This window comes from Periophthalmus magnuspinnatus, chromosome 10 (assembly GCF_009829125.3).
Source record: "Periophthalmus magnuspinnatus isolate fPerMag1 chromosome 10, fPerMag1.2.pri, whole genome shotgun sequence".
Taxonomy (NCBI): Eukaryota; Metazoa; Chordata; class Actinopteri; order Gobiiformes; family Gobiidae; genus Periophthalmus; species Periophthalmus magnuspinnatus.
Genome location: NC_047135.1, coordinates 31,707,940 through 31,729,476, shown reverse-complemented (window position 1 = coordinate 31,729,476; position 21,537 = coordinate 31,707,940). Strand labels below are relative to the sequence as shown.

At 41.1% G+C, this 21,537-nt stretch overlaps 2 protein-coding genes across 2 annotated transcripts; both read right to left on the bottom strand.

Moving 5' to 3' along the window:
- Positions 1–831: 831 nt before the first annotated feature.
- sox3 (SRY-box transcription factor 3) lies at positions 832–2,485 on the bottom strand. The gene has a single exon (XM_033973851.2). It carries the CDS (start codon positions 2,356–2,358, stop codon positions 1,459–1,461), a length of 900 nt encoding a protein of 299 aa, XP_033829742.1. The 5' UTR covers positions 2,359–2,485; the 3' UTR covers positions 832–1,458.
- A 14,441-nt stretch (positions 2,486–16,926) lies between these two features.
- On the bottom strand, positions 16,927–20,259 carry p2ry4 (pyrimidinergic receptor P2Y4). The gene is made up of 2 exons (XM_033973849.2): positions 19,917–20,259; positions 16,927–18,539 (listed from the first exon to the last, which is right to left on the bottom strand). The coding sequence occupies exon 2, from the start codon at positions 18,531–18,533 to the stop codon at positions 17,445–17,447; it is 1,089 nt and encodes a 362-aa protein (XP_033829740.1). The 5' UTR covers positions 18,534–18,539; positions 19,917–20,259; the 3' UTR covers positions 16,927–17,444.
- Between the last annotated feature and the right edge of the window lie 1,278 nt (positions 20,260–21,537).

Below are 21,537 nucleotides of genomic sequence, written 5' to 3'. Positions count from 1 at the left end.
AGCACGTTTGTTTGTTTTAATTACAGATTTAAAAAAAAAAAAAAAAAAAAGGCCATAACGCATACTCCCAGTATGGAGATGGAAAAGAGAAGCTGTTTAATTACAAAAAGTTGGAGTAGGTGGTGGCTGGCTGCTGGCACGCTAGAGCGATTTAAGACCCTGTCAGTGAATGCAGGGAGGTCCAGATAATCTTTCCCTCCTCAAAAGTGTAGGGGCTAATCCAGGCTACAGCGCTCAACTGTGGATCTGGGCTGAGGGAGTGTGGGAAGGCCAGCCACTGACCACCATTATTCCTCTGAACAGAGCTGAAATAATATTACACACTTAAATGGTATGAGTATCCATATGAGTGTTTCATATTGTGATTAATAAAGTTTGTCTGAATCTAAGAGTTTTACTTTGAGCTGTAAAAAAAAGCAGCAAGTTTTAAGATTGTTTGGCTTAAAATGTATATTTAAATTGAATTAATAATTTAAATGTATTTAAAAATGTATATAGACACTTGGCAGTAACATTTAGTTAATCAATGTAATGACAATCCTACAATCACTACATGTAGTTTATTTTTAAGTCATTCTATATTTCAAACTTACACACATTAAAAATAACATTAAAAATCTTTAAATTTAAATGGATATTGAATGAAAAGGCTACTATTATGATAATGTTACCACAATTTAGTGCGAACACTAAAAATGGACATTTTCTATTTGCCCATAACACAAAAGTTGAGCCTTTGTTGACTGAGCTTCAGAACAGTTTTTAATGCCCCTGGACTGAATAAACTTTAAAAAACAAATGCACATGTAACACAAAACACGGAATCATAAATTAAGTTTTGTACAAATTTATTCAGCATTAAAGAATAGAGGATGGTCTTAAAATATGTAGAAACGTCAGTTTAAATAAACTTTTTCGTTCAAGAAACTGAGTAAACATGACACTGTCAGAACCATCGGAGAACAAAACATTTTACAAAACAATGGGGTCTTTTCACACGACATGGGGATCACAAGCTAATGAAAAACGTACTATAAATAAAACCTGGTTGCGACCTGCACAGTCTTAACATTTCATTTAAAACTATAAGGCGAGGACAAAAAAAGACTACAAAATTTGGACACAGTCAATACAACCGACATTCTACAATTTAAGTGTAAACATTTATGAACTTTCCATCCAGCTTTTCTGAAATACACAGCCTCCTCACGAGGCCACGATGCCTTTTCATTTACAGAAAATATGGCATTACTTAAAATATAGAAGTCCACTTCTTCTACAAGTTGATTGCTTATACTTGTGATAAAAAGCCTCTTACGCGTCGGTTCAACGCTCAGTGGGTCCATTTCAAAAGCGCAATGGACAAGTCCAACTTTTTTGAAATTGTTTTGAACGTTTCAGCAACCAAAATGTTCAAGTATCCAAGTACTTTATAAAAGTTCGAGTCTGTAGTGCGCTTCAGATGTGCGTCAGGGGCAGTGTGCCATTGACACCGGTGCCTGCGCTCTGGTAGTGTGGGTGTACGCTGTGTAACCGGGTGCTCTGCAGGGACGAGTGCTCCGCGCTGTCGCCTCCGGGGGGCAGGTACATGCTGATCATGTCCCGCAGGTCCCCAAGGCACGCGCGCTGTGAGTGTGACGTGATGGCGGGCGGCGGGGAGCTGGGTTCGCTCTTGCACACGGATCCCATGGAGCTCAGGCCCATGTTGGAACTTTGCTGCGTGTACGCCGGAGACATGCTGTACGTGGACGCAGCGTTCATATAAGTCTGCGCAGAGGACATCATGGGATACTGCAGACCGGCCATCTCGTAGCGGTGCATCTGTTGGATCTGTGGGCTGTTCATGCTGTGGTGCTGCGGGTATGCAAGCTGGTCCTGCATCAGTGAATACGCGCTGTTCGTCCAGCCATTCATGTGCGCGTAACCATCCATGCGCTGTCCCACTGACACAGAGTTGTTGACGGGGTTGGTCCCTGGCGCCAACAGTCCCCCGGGCAGCGAATACTTGTCTTTCTTGAGCAGGGTCTTGGTCTTCCTGCGTGGCCGGTATTTGTAATCCGGGTGTTCCTTCATGTGCATTGCGCGCAGTCGCTTGGCCTCGTCGATGAACGGCCGCTTCTCGGCGTCCGTTAGAAGTTTCCAGTCGGCTCCCAGGCGCTTGCTGATTTCTGAGTTGTGCATCTTGGGGTTCTCCTGGGCCATCTTCCGGCGTTGGCCCCGAGACCACACCATGAAAGCGTTCATGGGACGTTTTACCCGCTCCGCGTCGCTCACGCTGTTGTTCTTGCTGCCCGGCGCCGAGCCCGAGTTGGACTGGGGCAGTGGGGTCTTCAGCTCGGTCTCCATCATGTTATACATTCAGGCGGCTGGAGGGTGCCCGCGGCACAAAAAGTTAAGAGGCAAAAATAGAGGTAGCCTTAGTGAGTGAAGAGAAGTTCTCTGAGCACAGGTGACGGTTCAGTCCGTGATCTCCTCTCTCAAACTCAAGTCTGAGTTTGTCCGCCTGCCTCCACTGTTAATAGGCCTAGCGGCCGCGTCATGTGACCTGGATTGACAGCATAACAATGAGAAGAGCGCAGCCAATCAGCTTCCAGCCAATCAGAGCGCGCATCACTGTGTTTTGGTTAGTAAAGGAGGGAGACAGAGTTTTTACACATTTCCTATGGTTCATCTGATACAGCAGATATCAACAACTAAATACAATTAAAGTCATTAACACATTATGTCACTAAATGGGAAGATTAAGTTAAACATTTATCATGAAGGAAAGGCCCTAAAACTATGAACTGTATGCCCTTTACGATTGATCTATAGAACTTGTGCTAAACTGTAAAATGTGGGCTTAGGCAGAGTGTTGTCCACATGCGCAGCGCACATGGAGACACACATGCGTCACGTGGTTATATTACACTATTGCAAGAGCCTATATCTTTTTAATATTTTATCTTATCTTGACAATGTTTATAATCTGATACTGGAGCTTTTAAGTCGGAAGTTTCAGTGCAGGCCGTGAACTCAGCAAACAGCTGGAGGAGCAGACTGAAGGGCCAGAGGACAGCGCCTTAGGCTGGATTTACCCTTCGTTATTTTTAACACAAACACGGGTTTCTCTTTGTAATTAACTTAAATCTTATCGCTTTCAGTAGCTAAAAATATAATCATATATATCAAAATAAATACACCTGCATTTATAGGCTAATTCACATTCACCAAAATTCTGAGCATTATTGGTCTCACCAAAAATGATTCCTCTCTTACATTGGCCTAGGCCAATTAAGGTTAAGTGGGAGCCGTAGACTCCAGCAGGCACGCGTAAAGGTGGCGTGTAGAGGCTTGTGCTGGGTTCTAACTGAGAGCCGCTCCACAGGAAAGTACATGAACGACCTCTTGTGGAGAAGAGAGGCCTGGCCTGACCCTCTGCTCTGTGGGGAAAAGTTTGTTTGAGACGTGTTGAAGTCTTCGCTCAGCGCCCGCTCCTCATTCGCAGCTCGTCCGAAAATCAACACCTCCTGTTTGTTCACTTGTTAATTGTCTCGTATAAAAATATGCACATTTACGTCTCGTGGTAAAACTCTGAAACCAGAGACAGAGCCAAAGTGCTCACACCTGCTAATGACACGGAGCGCTTGACCATCAAGAGCAGACATTAACACCTCGCACATTTACATGGCATTACCATGTGGCCTATGCGCATTTAGATCTCACCACCCGCAGACTTTGTGCAACTCCTACCTCCAACTACAGAGGATACAGGTTTATACACAACAAACCACTGGGTCTCACGCGCTAAAATAAAGGATGTAGGCTACACTTCAACTGACAAGTGTTACAGCTTCAAATAAATAGGTCTAAATAAATAAATGGCGTAATTTCAGGAGGCTCAAATTGTAAAACCGGTTGGACAAATCGGCTAATCGCATTTTCCTTGTCAATTTTAAATAATTGTAAATTGCAAATCTGATTGGACTTGAAATCGCACTCGAGCCTATCTCTCACACAGGAGACACATAGGCCCCAGAGACACGCAGGAGACGCAATCAGCGCACGGACTGTCTATCCTCTAATGGGGCGTTTCGGGAGCCATAAAAACCACGTCCAATTAGTCGCCGCGTCCTTCTCGGGAGCGGTTATTTGTTTATCTGGCTACATCTCGGCACTGATCCTCTTGTAATCTGCTTATGGAAATGGACCGGTAGAAAAGGAGAAGAATAGAAGCTGCAGGAGTAGCCTGGGTCCTGGTAATGAGGGCCTGCGTGCGGCTAATTTCCCCCATTAAGCAGCGCGGGACCACCACTGCAGCCCGCTCTGTGCAGTGCTGGCCTCAATACCCGGCCTGAAGCACAGGGCTGAGGGCTGTGCGCACGGGCCGCTGCTCCATGGACCTCACACGTCAATGCTCAGGGTTTGAACATGTCCAGCCTAGTTTTCTTACAACAATGCGCTCATGCGTTTTGAACGAATAAAACCATGGTAGATGTGTTTAGGGGTTCATTCCAAAATTCAATTGAAAAGATCAGAATAACCAAGGCCAATGTATGTGTTTGTTTGGCCTTCAGGCACGGAGAGAAAATGTTAGTTCAGTTTGACCAAGAGACCGAGATTTAAGAGATTTAAAATCCTTTTAGAATGACTAATTTACACAAAAATGACACATTAATCCTACCTTTGTAGCAACCAATCCTAATTAGCCACATCCTGCGCAAGCTCTAGGCTTAAGAGCTGCGGCTGAGTTAAAGTTAAACATGTGGAAGATACATAGTTAAAAAGAAAAGGAAATGGCGTTGTGTAAAAATATATTCTGCGTTTCAGTGTTTTGAGTGTTCAGGTCCATATCCAGCATCTCCCTGCACGCACCACGCGCAAACACAACATGGTTAAACATTAAAACATGAAAATCCCGGGATAAAAACTTTGTCTCCGCGCAGTGACATTGGACCGGGCCTTTAGGAGAGAGTTCAGGTCTAATCGACAAAGAATGAATTATCAATTACGACCACAGTGAGAGTTTCTCATTAAGATTGGCATGATTTTTATTGTGGGAGGAAAGGGGAGGGGGGCAGGAATGCAAATGCAAATGAAGATACAATTTACGCACGGTCTGCTGTTCCTATTGTGTGGACGTGAATGGTGCGTCCTCCCAGTTCAACACAGGTAAAATAATATTCACGGGTCATTTAGGGCAGAAAAGTAGTGCCATTATCACCTATTTATTTCACTCTTCTATTAAAAGAAAAAACGTTTAATATAGTTATAATATAATGAATAATAAACCTGTTCACACGCACACAAGATAGAAAAAGAAAAGGTGAATAACCACTACATATATATTTTAAAAGTTTTTTTCAACCCTTATGGCATGTGAAGTTTAGCAGTAGTGTTTTTTGCATTAGTTCCTTAAATAATTAGATGTGAGGCAGTAATAAAGTGTTACAAACATTTGCCACATGGAGGGAATGAGTTTCTTTAACAGAGAATAACATATTTCCTCTTTAATTCATTTGATATATATATTTGATTAAAGACATTTCACTAGGAAGTTAACTGAACCTGGGAGAAATCAGGAATTACTTTAGTGTATCTTAGCCAAAACTGTTTCAGCGCTTCACAAACATTTTTCTTGTTGGCAGACCAAGCATGTCCCTCTTCATTATGTCCAACGCTAACACTATAATCTCTTTTATACCTAACAGTGGTGAACAGACAAGGCGTGACCACAGCGCACTCACAGTCACGGCAAGACTTCCTCACTCGGTTGTTAATGTCACTTATCACGTCAGGATTTCAGAATGCTGCCGGGTTAATCACAGTTACAAGCATCATCAAACGCAGCGGTCTGTGCGGCTCTAAATTAATATGCTCACTGACCCTTTCAGCTCCTGTAATTGACACGTACATTTACCAGTGCTTATTGACTAATGAGGCTAAAATCTAATAAAATTAACAGCACACTAGGAGACATCAGTGAGTGCATTTTTAAATGAATATACAATCATTATTAGTCATCACTGAAAGAGGTTTTAAGCAGCCGATTAGGGAACAGTCACATGGAGGCATTTGGGATATGGTCCGTTAAATAGAAAAAATAACAGTAAATGGTTGAGAGTGATGACCCCAGAGCCATTAGCAGCAAGTTTCAATTGAGATGAAATTAGGCAGAAAATGTTTATAAAATATGATTTTATTTCTGAGTGGGTGCTTGTTGCTGCATTAATAACTGCAACAAGAAGAGATTAGAAAAATGTTATTTTATCCATAAAGCTTCTCAAAATACAGCATATTGCACCAGGAAAAAATACTTTTTGCATGTTCTAAATTGCAATTGCAGTTTGAATGTCTTTTATTGACAGCAGAAGAAAAGCTGCAGTCAGTCACTATCGAAGCACTAACTCCATACGATCCTCTCTTTAAATGCTGGTATTGGCTCCTGGCTAATTACTGCGGTCATTATTTCTCATGTATCTTTTGAATCACTGCCATGTTCACTTTGGCACAAACAAAAGAAAACTTTCAGTTTTTTTGCTGAATGGTCACTTTTTGGTTTGCGCTGCGCCCAAGCAAGCAGCTCTCTTTTGTTTTAGGCTTAATTAAGATCCCACTAATCTAGCCTGTATAAAAAATGAAACATTTCCTTTGTCAGGCCTTCATTAGTTTAAGATAATATTGTGAGAATACACAATTAATTTGCAGTGTAACTTTAATTAATTAAATAGAGCAAATTTTCTAATATGATTTATGTTGTTATATTGCTATCTGCACTTTCCAAAATTAACTTGTTACGCCACTATGCATCACATTAATTGCAGAAATTGGGACTTAAAGAACCCTAAGTATGCAAGGTAATTATCAGAGGTAATTTATTAAACCTTAAAAAAGGAAACAAACAACCTTAAATTGATATATAAATCATGAGTACCATTACACACAATCATAGTGATTTGGGAGAAAGTGACAAATTTGTGTTGAGAGTCAGGCACTTGATAAAACAGATATGACTCGTAAAATTTGTCACTGCCCAACTCTCATTAATAAGACACAGTTTAATTAAGAGTTAGCCATCGCCCTCCAAATATATTAATTACCTTGAGCATGACGAGATGAGTGCGGCGATTATTGCTGTTTCATTATGCTTCGTCTTGTGGGAGAAGAGCAAACGAAGGTGGGGTGCTCCTGCGTTGACATGATAATGGATGAGCGGGTCCCGGGTGAGGATGGTCACCTTGCACCGAGCTCCAGGAGGTGACACGGAGGACAGCCCGGTTCTGCGGGGCCAGACAGAATTTACACAAAAATAAAACTATTATTTAGACAAAGACAATTATTTAGACATCTGTGTGAGGGGATAGACAACAGACAAAATAAATACACACAAACAAAATAGACAAAAAGTTATGTAAAAAAAAAGTGTATTATTATAAAATCTATTTTGTTTGATTTAAATATAATCAGGTAAAAAAATAAATAAAAAATGCAAAATATAGCACATATTACATTGAATTTATTAAATGAATATACTGCATTTATTTACTACATTTTAACCTTAATATTAACCCTAAAAATCAAATAATAAAAAGAGTTTAAAAAGTAGAATATATGTATAAATGATGTAGTACATTGAGGCAAAAAGACTTGATTTTTGTGGCTACACCAACAATGTACATAATAATAATGTATAAAGTAAAGATAACGCATGGAGCCAAAAGCGTGCTGAGGGAACGGCTCATTGCCCCACAGACAGATATGTCAATGTAACATACAAGATGTTACTGCTGCTTTAGCACGATTTCTGCACTCGCTCCTCTTGTGTCTGACAGCAGGACAAAGAGCTTAAGCTACCATTATCTGCAAGCTCTCTCTCTCTCTGTCCTTTCATCTATGTCGTACACAAACATAGATGTGTGCACTTGTGATCAGTATAAATCCCCTGATATTTGCTATCTACAAACAATTATAGGAATAAACTTGAAAAAATAACTAAAAGTGCTGTCATTTAAAGATTCTAATGATTTTTGTGATTTTATTTATGTATGTATTGAATTTAAATGTCTAAAATTCCAAAAGCAACAGGTGAAATGCAGTGCCGTCACTATCCCCATCCGAGGTTGTTTGTTAGCAGGGAGAGTACATCGATATAACACTGTGGTGCTCCATCTCTCAGAACATCCCCTCCCTCTTCGCTCCTACCTTTACTGCTAACCTCCTCCCACTCTGGCCAGTAAACTGAGGACACTCACCAAGCTGTGGCTTCTCCAAGGCGGCTGCTGCTTCCAGTCCTCGTCAGACACACCTTCCACACCAGTCTGCAGTCAACAGCCTTCACCAACCACAGGAAGAGATCAGAGAGGAACAAGCTCAACAGCCACCAGCAATCTCCGAGAAGAAGCTGCACGATGGCCGAGAAGCAGAGAAAGAGTGGAAAAGCGTCCAGCCCTGGTGTGCACACTGCAGCTGAGCTCTCCCTGCTCTGGGACCCATCTCATTCAGCCAAGATTGCTTCATACAAAAGTTGACAATGCACCAGTGAAAGCCATTGTTGATATTCAACATTTTTTAAATAGCTGAGCAGAATAGACAACATGGCAGGCTGCAAAACTTGGCAGGGGAAACTGACCTGGAGCTTCCTGTTTAAAAGGCTTGCCATGCGGAGTGAGAGCAGCAAGGGCTATTGTGTTAAAAAAATAGAGCTGGTGTGAAAGAGCCCAAAAACAAAACATGTCCCATCACACGGAGCGCACAGCACAATGGTCTCTATGCAGCAGGAAGAGGACAATCACAGCACACGGACACAAGCGTATATGCATTACCAAAATGAGACAGGCTGACAATAAACCCAATGCAATCAGATTCAGTTTAGACAAGATTAGACCACTCTCTCCCTGATGTATGCTCATACCAGAGAAACAGAGCAATTCACAACCATGTCTAGTCCGTTAGGAGGTTAAGAGTATATTTACTGTATTGTGCACAGCCGATCACATTAGACTAACGGCACGCTGGCTGAACTCCAAGGGAATGTCTTCACAAAACCATCCATTCCTCTAATGTTGCACACACCAGGATCACACTTCTGCTGCTAATGGCGTTGTGTTTCCATCATTGTCAAGTTGACAGGCCCGCAGATTGATATGGATATTTAAGACGCCTTCAACCCTCCATATGTGTGAGCGTCTCTGCAGCGCTCGTGTCCTAGATCCTATCAAAACATCTAGAGGTGTGTGTGTGGCCTCGGGCAGGTCCCAGTGTTGTATTTCACCCACCTCGTGTCTCTCGGCGGGACCGGGTGGGTGGGGTGCCTTCTCAGACTGCCAGTGATTAATGTGGATTTTAAAACCCCTAAAGGAAAGAACTCTAAAGGGTTTTCGTATCTATGGATAGTAATTAACTAACTGATACGTGCATGAATTTGTCAGGGCTCAGAAAAGATCCTTGTCCCGTCATAAAAACATGTAAAAAGTTTCATTTGTTATACACATTCTGTTTACACGGTGTTGAATATCACCAGCCACTCAGATCACATGTGCCCATTTTTCAAAGGGTTTATGATTTACTTTCTGTCATTGGACTCATCGTCTCATCGCTCACAAGTATTTTAAGCAGAGGATGTTAAGTGGAAGACTTTGGTAACAAAATCTGTGCATGCCCGCTTCTCACCTGTCCTTGGAATATGAGCTAGTCGTTCGGCACTGTCTTTCATCCCAGCGAGGCTGACGGCATGTGAAACAGGGAAACAGGGCCGGTCTGCTCCATGGTTTTAGCCTGAGTAAGAGAGATGTGTAATTAGAGTGATCAGGGAGAAATTACAGTGTTGTGAATGGAGGCCGGGCCCGCATAATCTTAAAGGTGTGTCACTCGGCTGAGACAGAGAGAGATTTGGAGAACCTGTGGCGTCCTGACTGGAAATCCACGTTGGTGCCACCCATCACACACATTAGCTGCCATCAAAGCTCTAATTTTACTCTAGCATTACACCCCACTCCCGGTGCGCCCCTCCCTCCCCTGCTGGTGTGGATGGTGCAGCCTGGTGGGAAAACGACATTCAATCCGCTGTCCAGCCCATTCAGTCCAAATTGGCAAATGACAGCCTCTCCGCCTCTCAGATTTCGGGAAGTGAAAGGTACCGGCGCAGCCACGATCCAGAGAAACAGGGGAGGTGATGTGGAGCAGTGGCTGGAGAGAGTCGACTGAGAGGTGGGTTAACAGCCTCCCTTGTCGGCCTCTGTGGTGACAACACTGGACTGAGAACAGAGAAAAGAGGAGAGAAGAATGCCCACTTGCAGATCAAAGAAACTTCCCCAAGTCCAAATGAGAGGAGGTTGACCCCAATCCCCTAATCACACACTGTACCAGTGCGGCCGGGCAGCACGGCAGGATGGCAGCAGCATTTGCCCTTGTTCAGGTCAACACCGCTGAGGAGGCAAAACAGAGTTAAAATTTTTAAAGAAAACTTTAAAAGGTTTTTGATTTCAGAGCTGAGGCAAGATTATTATTATAGCTAAATCTGATGTTTTAAATGTCAGGTACAGGTTTTCAGGCAGCTACTAACATCAGAAAATGTTTCAACTGCTAATGTACTTTACAGATTTAATTTTATTTAAAGCTTTGGTGGAGAATTTAATCTGTAGATGTAGACCATTACTTTGTCTGAAAATATCATGTACTGAGTCATACCAGTAAACAGCATTACTAAAGAAGAGAACAATGGTCCGTGGTACGTTTAGCAAAGATAAAAGATATTATATGACCAGATTGTACAGAAAAGGCTATACTTAGTGTCGTTCTCTCTAGATCAATGTTGATTTCACTTATAACAATGTACAATTCTATAACAGTTATTAATAATATTTGTTAAGTGCAATTATTTGTTCATGATCATTTCTATCACATCCCTTGCCTATTGCCAACAATAAGTTCTAATTGGTCACAGTATAGAGTTTCTTTAGTTCTAGATTATGAATATTCTAGATTTGTTGAGGTTTAGAAAATGTTTAGTCTAAGATTAGTCCTGGTTTTAGCACAGTTGTGATTAGACTATGATTAGGGATTAGGGATCACTCTTTGGTCGATCTACAATTGGTTGTGCAGGTCAGAATATAATTACAAGAACAAAAAATTCATGGAATAAATGTGAGATAAATTGTTTCAGTTTGTTTCAGCTTTTATTTGTCCGTTTATATCGCTCAGTCAAATTTGTAATCAAGGTTTATTTTTGGTTATGATGTTATCTTGAAACTAAAATATTTAATAGTTTTTGTTTTTTTCTGTTCAGAATCACAAATCTGAAGTAACAGCTACTAAACAAATGGATACATAGTACTCACATACTACCTAAATCTACACAACAGCAAGCACACAAACAGCTGTCATTTGTGCACATTTGCCATGAGACACACATAGAAACATATTGTGTCAGACTCTAACAGGCGGCCTGGCTGAATAGTACTTGTACTACTAATTAAGTGCTAATGGCAGTTCCCCCTGCAGAGAATACTAATTAATGTTCCATTCTTGTGCGGCCTGAGCGCGTACTCCACGGCGGCCTAATGAGCAGAGGCAGGTACGTCTTCTCCCAGGCTGCCTTAATAGGGACAACACAGTGAGAGGGCCATTCCAGGGGGCTGCTTCCTGTTCTCTACAAGACCCCCCTCAGAACACTTACAATGAAATGAAAGGGTTTTGTCCCATAAACTCCAGAAATTAGGCAAGCCTATCTGACTGCATGGATACCACTTCAAAGTTTCCACATGCAGCTGTTAATATATCTGCAGTTATGGAAATTTGTTTAGGTTATAATAGTAAATCTGCCTAGCAACAAATAAAAACGAAGTTGTAAACTGTATCAGGTGTGAATGTGATTGCACCGGAAAAGTAAACATAAAACTGTTTCATTTGAATAGTGTCTATATATTGAGTACTTTTTCCTAGTTCTTGTGTGTCTTTCTACAGAATCATTTGCTCAAAACTGCTGATGCCTCTTAGAAAACAACTTCCATTTTATATAGTTTCCGGGACCCTGAGAATGTGCACTGCCAGGAAATAAATAAATACATAACCTGTTTGGATGCAGAAAGCCTGGGAATCAGATTCAAAGTGCTGAAGAATGAATGGATGTGCGAGTATGCGAGTGTGTGCAAGAGCGTAAACATAGATTGAGGCCGGTATTGGAATTACCTGAGTGAGATAATGGTGGTGCATTAGATTAACTTTCAGCCCCTAAATGCAACACATTTAGGCAATCTTGTCCCCCAAAAACATGTCAATGTCTGAAAGGCCTCCCTCTCGCTATCAGGAGCCTCTGGTCCCCCACACTGATGCAGCTGGCAAGGCGCTAACGGTGACTGTCAAAACGCAGCGCCAGATCTAGTTATAAAATAATTGAATTTTCATATCAGAGGGGACCAGAGTCCCAGCAGACAATAGGACTGCTGAGTCCTCTCTGATATTGGCTCAGGCCCTTTGCCATGCGCATGAAATCAGTATGTTAATGTTCCAGGGTTTTCTTTTTTTAAGGGCACTTGTGCTCTCGCAATGTACTACCGATGCGGTTTCAAAAAATTGCAACTATTGATAAGTAGGCAGCCAGCAACCCCCTCGACCCTCCTCCCATCCAACATGCCCACACCGCCTCCCCCCAACCCTGCTCAGCTCTAGATGTTCTCGCACCCCCATCCGCCCCCATTATTAAAATTGTAATTTATTTTTCTAAATCAGAATGACAGCTTGCTTTCTTTTCTGTGCAGCAGGCAGTGAATCACCAAGCTTTAATTACTTTCGTAACTTCGCTGACCCTGTGAGCGTGCTGCTCTGCCAGAGAAAATGGGACCTCCAACAAAGGACCTCCATAGCTGCAGCCGCCTCCGGTTCATTCAGAATGCGAAAATTTATCAAACTACATATTTTATAAGATTTTGTTAACATTTCACCTCCTATCTCTTTCACACTCTCCCAGTGCACCCCCGCTTGTAGCAGTTTCTCGTCTAGAAACTCAGGAACACCACAGCCTTAGTCCAACTCTACCTCTCTTTCATTGTGAGGCTGTTCATGTTGACTCAACAAGGACCTTCCAGGTCAAAACAGCCAGAGGTCAAACCATTATCAGTAGCCCTTGTATCCAGGCCAAGGCCTCAGCAGCAGGCAGACACACAGCTCAGGTCCTGCAGCCACAAAGCACAGCTCAACAGGGATCAACGCCACATTTGATCATCGCAAAGAGCCTTGGCCCGCAGACGCCAGGGTCACGCTTACTTCAGCCACTTATAGAGCCTTTGGACTGGACCTGAGTATAAAACTATATAACCTTTGCAAATTGACAATGACCATGATGTAAAGAAGTTAATGTGTGTGTTACTTTCAGTACTTCTAGGTCAAACTTAGAAAAATATGTTTTGCGGCTGTGCATGTTTCTTATAGCCAACAGATCCATATTTTTGCTGTGCATGGGTGGTGCTGGCCACCTTATTAAAGCAGCTAATATGTTGTAATCCCTGCTATCGCTCTCACCTTCTCATTGGCACACCTCTGTTTCGGGCTGTGCCACTGTGTGTGAACCAGAGCTGCACAGGCACGGTTGGTCTTTTGCTGACTGCCTGATAATTGAATGAGCGATTATCCCTCCCATTAATAGACAATGATACAGAAAGCAGTGCCATATGTAGGGAATATTAATGAGTGGCTGCAGAGGCCTAGATAAGAGAAGCACCGTGCGGTTGCTGTAATAGGGGTTAAAACAATTTGCCCCCCACCACCACCCAGTCCCCCCCAACACTGGATCTGCTCTATGCTAATCCTCCAACCAACCGCACACCCAGCTACTAACTCACAGCACCCCCCAACAGCGGGAGTGGTGTAGGGTGGTGACCTCGCGGCTGCCAAGGCCAACCTGCTTTTGTGGAACAGCGCGAGCAGGGTCACTTGGCAACAAAATAGCTATGAACACACTAATGATGAAAATGCAGGATTATAGCTGTCAACAATAATGAGACCTTAAGCACAAGTACATTTTCTCTATAAAAGTGTTTCACTGCATTGAAATTTAACATCAATATGATACAATGATGCTTGTCTCTCATGTTACATTTTCTATACTTTATTCAGTTTAAAGATCAAACTAACTTTTAACCTCACAGGACAAAGGCCTATCCTTCTTCATCTAGAACAGATTTGATCCAGCGTTGCCTCGGCAGGTGTAGCAGCTCGGGGCACCCATTCCCACAAATCTTCACGCCAATCAATATCTAACATCTATTAGCATTGGCAAGCAATATTTCCCCTTTTTACCTTGCAATAATTGTGCTTAATGCTGTGAAGTACCTTATCATAGGTCTGACTGCCGAAGAAAGGCCGTCTCCATAGCAACGGTGAAAGCCATTGGTTTCCTTTTCAGCAGAATAATGAACTTCTCTCCTCTGTGTGTCACTCTTCCACTCCACTCGCAGCCTCTTCGATTAAATTGAAGTCCGTGCGTCCTTGAAATCCCTCGTCTCTGCCTTATAATTTGGCAAACAAGAGAAACACAAAAATGTTCAAGTCTCAACAGATGCATCACTCTGAGGCGCAGTGTGGGTGTATTTAACTGTAAATCAATGTTTTCTGCAAAGTCCAGCTTTTAGAAGTAAATCTGCTCTGTACTGTAATACATTTAAGTCCAGATAATTATTTCATCAAAATTATAAATTATTACATAAAAGTAAAATATTACATATCTGTATTTTATTTGTTTCAATAATTTATGAGTAAAAAGTGTTTTAAAATGCATGGGAAACCTGTCAAAATAGACAAAGATATTTAAATGTAATTTTGTCATAGTAAATCTTTCTTTAGAGAGGAAACAAAAAATGTAGTTGTATATTTATGAGGGGAAAAAAATATTTTGCACAAGCAATGAAAAAAAAAGAAAAAATGTCCTATATATCACTTTTTACTGTAATGGTTCATCAAGAAGTTTAATTTCTTGTCTGTGTAATAACAGTTATTTATGTGTGCACAATTCAAGCTCAAATTAAATTAGTTTGTCTTGTTTCTTCTTAATTTTTTTAACAATATTTTTTATTAAATTTGTACTATTGAAAAGTCAGATTTCTAAAAACCTTTCATTTAAAAGGTGTATTTTATCATCATAAAAAGAGGCTGTGGTTTGCATATTTTCTTCTTTCCTTTTTTCCACAAAAGCAGATATTGAGTTTTTTAATAATGTGTTTTTTTTTATAATACTGCAATTATTTCACTTCAAACAATCAAAGTATCTGAGTGTTGGCAGCACTCACCGGCGTCTCCCTCCTTCTTCACCCTGTCACTTCTCCTCCAGTGTTTCTATCCCTCTTTCTCTACCTCCTCTGTTCCTCCATTTTATCTTTACTATGATGGAGCCAGAGCCACAATAAGACCAGAATACAAGGAGCACAGTGGGGTCAAAATACCAAACATTATATTTTATGTCAAAATTATGAGGTTTAAATGTATTTAATGATACATTTTACACTGATAAAACAGCAACAGAGTTCAGGGTTTAAAAGTGGATTTGTGAACTCCAACATCGCCCTAAAATGCCAACTCCAACAACTCAGACATGAGGTAATAAATAAATGTGATTTATGTGATATCTGTCCATTCTACCATGTTTGCACTTTTACAGATTGTTTTATCTGCTCCATCAGGTTCAGGTCAGCTCAGTTAAGTTAGATAATTATCACTTATTTTTATTTTATTTTTTTCTTGGCTATTCAGTAATGGTAAGCGCCTCTTCATCTGAAAAAACCTCATGTGCATGTTGTTTGCTGGGGCTGGGCAGTGTCCTTGAGCAGTGTCACCTCATGAACAATTCTTTGTCAGTATTGTCTGTGAAATCGCACATATATGGATAAAAAAACAAAGAAACAAAAAGAAAAATACTAATACTGATAGTATTAATTTTACACTCACGGGCCTACATACAGACATTTTAAGGTTTGATTTTGTAAGTTCAGACATGATTCATTTTTTTTCCTCTGGTAAAGGAACCCTCAGCTTTAGTGTGTTACTGTGCAGCCTTGGTCTTTAATCCACACAATGGACGCCATGATTATAAAATATATATATATATCAACATGTTATAAACGAAAGAAACAAAAGAACGACTTACAGAAGAGGCCTTTTGCACGTGTTGTTTTCTACAGGAGCCGCGTAGTGTCCAACAACTTTAACTTCCGCCGACGTTACCCCACAAGGTGGCGCCAGTGAGCTATTAAGGTCGCTACAACTCACAATGAGGCATAAGAAATTGGGATTTTACGGTGGTATTTGCAAATTATAAATGGTTTTAATGCGATACTTGGTTTAATTCCATGATTAGGACGTCCAGCCATGTAAAACCAGTGTATTATTTAATGATTAGATGAGATGTTGGATGGCCACAGATGAAGACAAACTTCTTAAAAAGCCAATTAACACCTCGTTTTATAACACTAGGCTAAAGGAGAAATGCTCTTGGGGGAATTTCCAATTCCAAAAATGTTTTCCATGGACCATGTTTATGATAATCTCGTTATTAATTCGTATAAATGTACAAAAATATACACTACCAGCCCAAAGTTTGGACACACCTCCTCATTCATTCATTTTTTTTATTTTATTTTTCTTTATGTTTGCCACTTTCTGCATTTTAGACACACAGGAAAACATCTAGCCTATATATGGTCCCAGATGATCCCATATATGTGGAATTATGTAGCAAAGATCTGAATATGATTTATATTTTATATTCTAATTCTTCAAAGTAGCCACCTTTTTCTTTCTGCACAGCTCTGCAGACCCTCAGCCTTCTTCCAAGAGGCCCTGGTTTTCACTTGACAGGTGCACCATGTCAGGGTCAAGGAATGCCAAGAGTGCAAACCAGTGAGCAAAGTAAAGATGGGATATTTTTTTAAATCTGTTTTTTCTTTTTTTTTTTTTTTTGTAATTATATTTATTTTGAATTTATTGAATGTTTTGTACTACATTCCACGCGTGTTCCTTCATAGTTTCGATGTGTTCAGTGAGAATCGACAATGTAAATAGCTCATTACACATTTCTAAAACCAGGATTATGCATTCAGATAACAACAAATAACAAAAAATAACTGGCCCCACAGGCAAAAGAAAAAGGGGAAATCACTTGATTGAGAAAGAAAATGTGCTAAACTGATCAGCTGTCAGAGCAGAAGAACAAAAACAGCTGGAGCCTGGAGCTGAGGTCTCTGGGAAACGCCAAAATATTTTAGAAGAAGCAGGAAGCATGGGATCATACAGTGTTTATAGACAAGATTCACACCAGCTCATGAAAACAGTCTTTCTCATTATCATGTAAAAGTATTAATGAACAATAGCTAGAAACAGAGATGTGGGAAATAAATGTTATAAAAAAATATATAAAAATAAAATAAATGTTCTATAGTACCTCAGTGCAAATGCATCGTAAAAAGAAGTTGTAACTCTATCTAGCTCGCCATTGTCACCACCTCCTTGGCCGTTTTATTTTGTGAGTTCATAGCAATGTTATTTTTGGGTTGCGTTTGACTGTTCTGTTGGACCTGGCCACTTAGGGTTTGTCTTTTTCCCGTCAGAACAGTCCTCAGTTTGGAGCGGTAGTGGTCACCTGCCAGAAAATATAAAATTGGGTCTATGCAGCTGTTAACACTGGCTAGCGGTCTGGTGATCTTGTACGTGAAGTTGACAATGTTGAGGAATTCACAGTTGGCATCCAGCACGCGGGCGGTGTAGTAGAGGGTCCTTGTTATGTGAAAGGGAACAAAGCTGACAGCAAAGACCACCAGCACAATTACAATCAGTTTAACAGACTTCTGACGAGAGGCATTTCCTTGTTGGTTGGCAGATAATCCCACTCGGGGCTTGCAAAGTGACCTGGCCATGAGGCAGTAGCACACCATAATGACAGTGAAGGGGACCCCAAACAGAAGCACCATGACGACAGAGCTGTAGTCCACATACTCATTGAAGGCATTCTGGCTGGTGGTGTCATGACAGATCGTATCATTGTCCCGCCTGGAAGTAGTTACAAAAATCAGATTTGGCACTAGGCACACGGTGACCACCCCCCAGACCAGTCCACACACCAGATGAGCATGACGGGGCTTTACCAGGGTCAGAGTTTTGATGGGATGACAAATACCCAGGTAGCGGTGCACACTGATGCAAGTGAGGAAGAGGATGCTGCAGTACAAGTTTGCATAGAATAGGAATCTCACAATTTTGCAGGCGGCTACTCCAAACGGCCAGTGGCTGCGGTTGGCGTAGTAGTAGATGAGTGTGGGCAGGGAGATGACATAGAGGAAGTCTGACAGTGCGAGGTGGAACATGTAGACAGTGCTGGGATTCCACGGTCGCATCTTTAGAAACAACCATAGGGCCATGGCATTAAGCACAAATCCAATCACAAATACCAGACTGTAGGAGACAGGCAGAAGAATGTATTTGAACTCCTCATCGAAGCGGCAGCTGGAGTTGAAAACAGGGCGAGAAGCTGCCGACAGGTTGTGACCATGACTGTTTAGGATTACCGGTTCCATTGTGATCTATAAACATAAGATACACATTCAAACACATTCTGTAAACAGAATAGTGATGAACAGTCTAAAAGGACTGTTACTATTATGTAAGCAGTGTAATGGGAGGTAGGCGGTATCTGGATTGTCTCTGCTTTGTGCAGCATTTTTGATGGTGCCATAGTCTATATGCACTGCATATAGACTATGGCATAAAATGTAAACTCTGTGTGACTCTCATCCACTTGTAGCCAGGGACGTCACTAGATCTACAGCTATACTGTGGCACAGACCCCTTTCTCTTGTATATAATCGTAATATGAAATTTACACAAAACAGATGTAATTTCCTCTAATCTGTTAGATTTTAGATAAATAAATGCATACAGTAGCCTAACTGAGAATTATCCCGCAAGTTAGACATTTACCTGTATTATAGTATAAGTAAATGCAACTCTTATTCAACACGCTGTTTATTTGTGCCCAACTCCTGTGTCAGTCTCTGTGGAGCCCCAGCCCCCAGCTGCCTCTCTATGTTCTGCCCCTGTTCTTCAGCACACTGAGGGTCCACAGTGAGCTGCAGCCTCACACCCCTGTGGACAAACCTCCAGAGTTTAGACTAAACACTAAAACATAGCTTATAAAATACTTGGCCTCACATTTCATGTTGCTTTTAATCCAGCTCGAATACGGTGAGAATTTGAAGCATGTTGCACTGTGTGATCATAATCATTTATGCTTCTAACCACATGAATGTGAGGTGATTTTATATGACATAAAAAGCTTAGGCTTTGTAGAACATCCTTATGGACTGTAAACTATATTTGATTACTCATCATATCCTGGTAAGGACCAGCCCTGTCACAGCCATAGACTGTATAATGATATATGTAGAGATAGAGAGGTTTAAGGGATTAACCTTTTTGCAGAACTAAACACATCACAGACAGAGGCAAAAGTCAAGTGTCTATCCCTGGTTTATTTCATTACTGAAATATGACCTAAAGCGGAGGAGAGTTTGGGTCTGATCCACACAGCACCAGCACCCGCTGTAGAACTTAATACTGAGCCATCTGACCCACCCACTGGTTACAGGTTGATCCTCTCATCACTATGATATGTTAACTGTAAATTAGAAAACCACATGTCCATAGTGTCTGTGCAGTCCAGCTGCACAGGAGCTTGTCTCCTGCACAGATCTATACTGGGACACGTGCCCCAGGAAAAATGACCTAGTGCTGCCCCTGCTCCTGCTCCTGCTTGTAGCTGTAACCTGGAACTTATAATGGCAACACATTAACACAAAAGGGTATTTTATGACGCCCGCAGAAGCATCTGCTCTTAACACAGATCGTTGCTGGTAAAAACAGTTGGATAGTTACGAACAAACACGGTCTTTGACACTTACCACTGTGAAAAAGTAGCGTATGCGATAATGAAATACAGCAAAGAAAATAAGAAAAAAAAAACATGTAGGTCAAAACTAAAGAGGACTTTCTCCGTTTCTCCGTCGAAGTGCAGAGTGCTCGTGTAGATCTGAAGACGCAATCAACGCGCAAAAGTTTTCATCAACTTTGAATCCATGACAATATTACAGCATCGCGACAGACAATGTTGCCCACGCCTCAAACACACGACTGCAGCCTCCTGTGTGAAAGGAAACCACATTACTGAGTGGACGGCTGTGCGCACTAAACTCAGGCACAGATGGAGAGAAGCACGTGAAAGTCACAGAGCTCCTTTTAGACTCCAGAGTCCTGCTCTTTCACATCACCATGAGGCAGAAGTGAAGTATCGATCTTCTACACACAACATGACTCATCACTGCACACATTAACAGTGAAGCTTTGATTTTTTTCTTCACTAAAAACAAAATGGTTGGATTATGTTTGGGTGTTTGTTTTGGGTGTGTTCGGGTTAAGCCTTTTAAGGCTGATCATAAAAGTAGGCTATAAGTAGGCCTATAACAGCTACCAGGACTATCCAGTGGATAACTGTGTGAGATCGAGATAAGATGATCATTTAATAAGTAACCAATTCGTTTATGGTCTATGGCTGAGTTGACTGAACCTTTTCTGAACTAAAATGTCATATCAGCGCAAATATGTCCAGGATTTTTGATGTTGCCTAAATGTGTTTATTAAAAGTCCCGTGTAACAAATATTGGACGGTGGGGCTACACAATCTGTCTAGAGTAAGATATTAACAAAGCACTGAGTCCAGCATTAGGCCTGATGCACCAGACATCTCCTTTTTAAGTCCATCTGAGACGCGGAGGTTTTATAAAGTAGTGCGTCTCCAGAGAGGATGAGCTAATGACATGGTTACTGCTGCGTCCTTGTGCGCTCCTCTTGTTTTAGAGTTGATTATGTAAAGAAGTGCACTGGAGGAATGAACACAGTGGATTGGGAGGAGCTTTTGCGGTTTGTGAGGAATGTGTGGATTAGTGCCAGAGTCTGAATCCAACAGCCACTGACTTCTACACATATGGAATACATATGTCTGAGATAAAATAATGTCCTGGTAACTTTTACCTACGTAAAATACATTTAGTAGATAGTATAGATATAGTTTACTAAAGCTGTTATCATCTAGCTTAATTAAAAAAAACAAAAAAACAAAACTGTTCTAATGGAAAATGTGTGTTTTCTTTGCATATGACAGGTTTTCATGTTTTTCTAATTCTTACTTGGTCTGGTGGGATTGTACCTGTAGAACATAAGTGAAATAAAATCTTACATATAATGATGTTAAATATGTTTTAGTGAAAGGAGTAGTTCAACCTGTCTTATGTACATGAAGTGTTTTCCCAGATAAAACCTCAAGTACTGACGATGTTAAAAGGACAGTAATGACATAGTGGTCAGTGACACAACAGTTTGGTCAAACAGAGGGATGTGTGTGAACATTCAGATAATAAGTAACTAGAACAGAAACTGAAAACACTGAAACTCTGTCTAGACTATTTTTTAACATAATAGATATGTTGATATAACACTAATAAATGTTAGTTGAAAGAATAATTACAT

Coding starts and splice junctions, on each gene's coding strand:
- sox3 (XM_033973851.2), bottom strand. CDS start 2,358: ATGTATAACATGATGGAGACCGAGCTGAAGACCCCACTGCCCCAGTCC.
- p2ry4 (XM_033973849.2), bottom strand. CDS start 18,533: ATGGAACCGGTAATCCTAAACAGTCATGGTCACAACCTGTCGGCAGCT.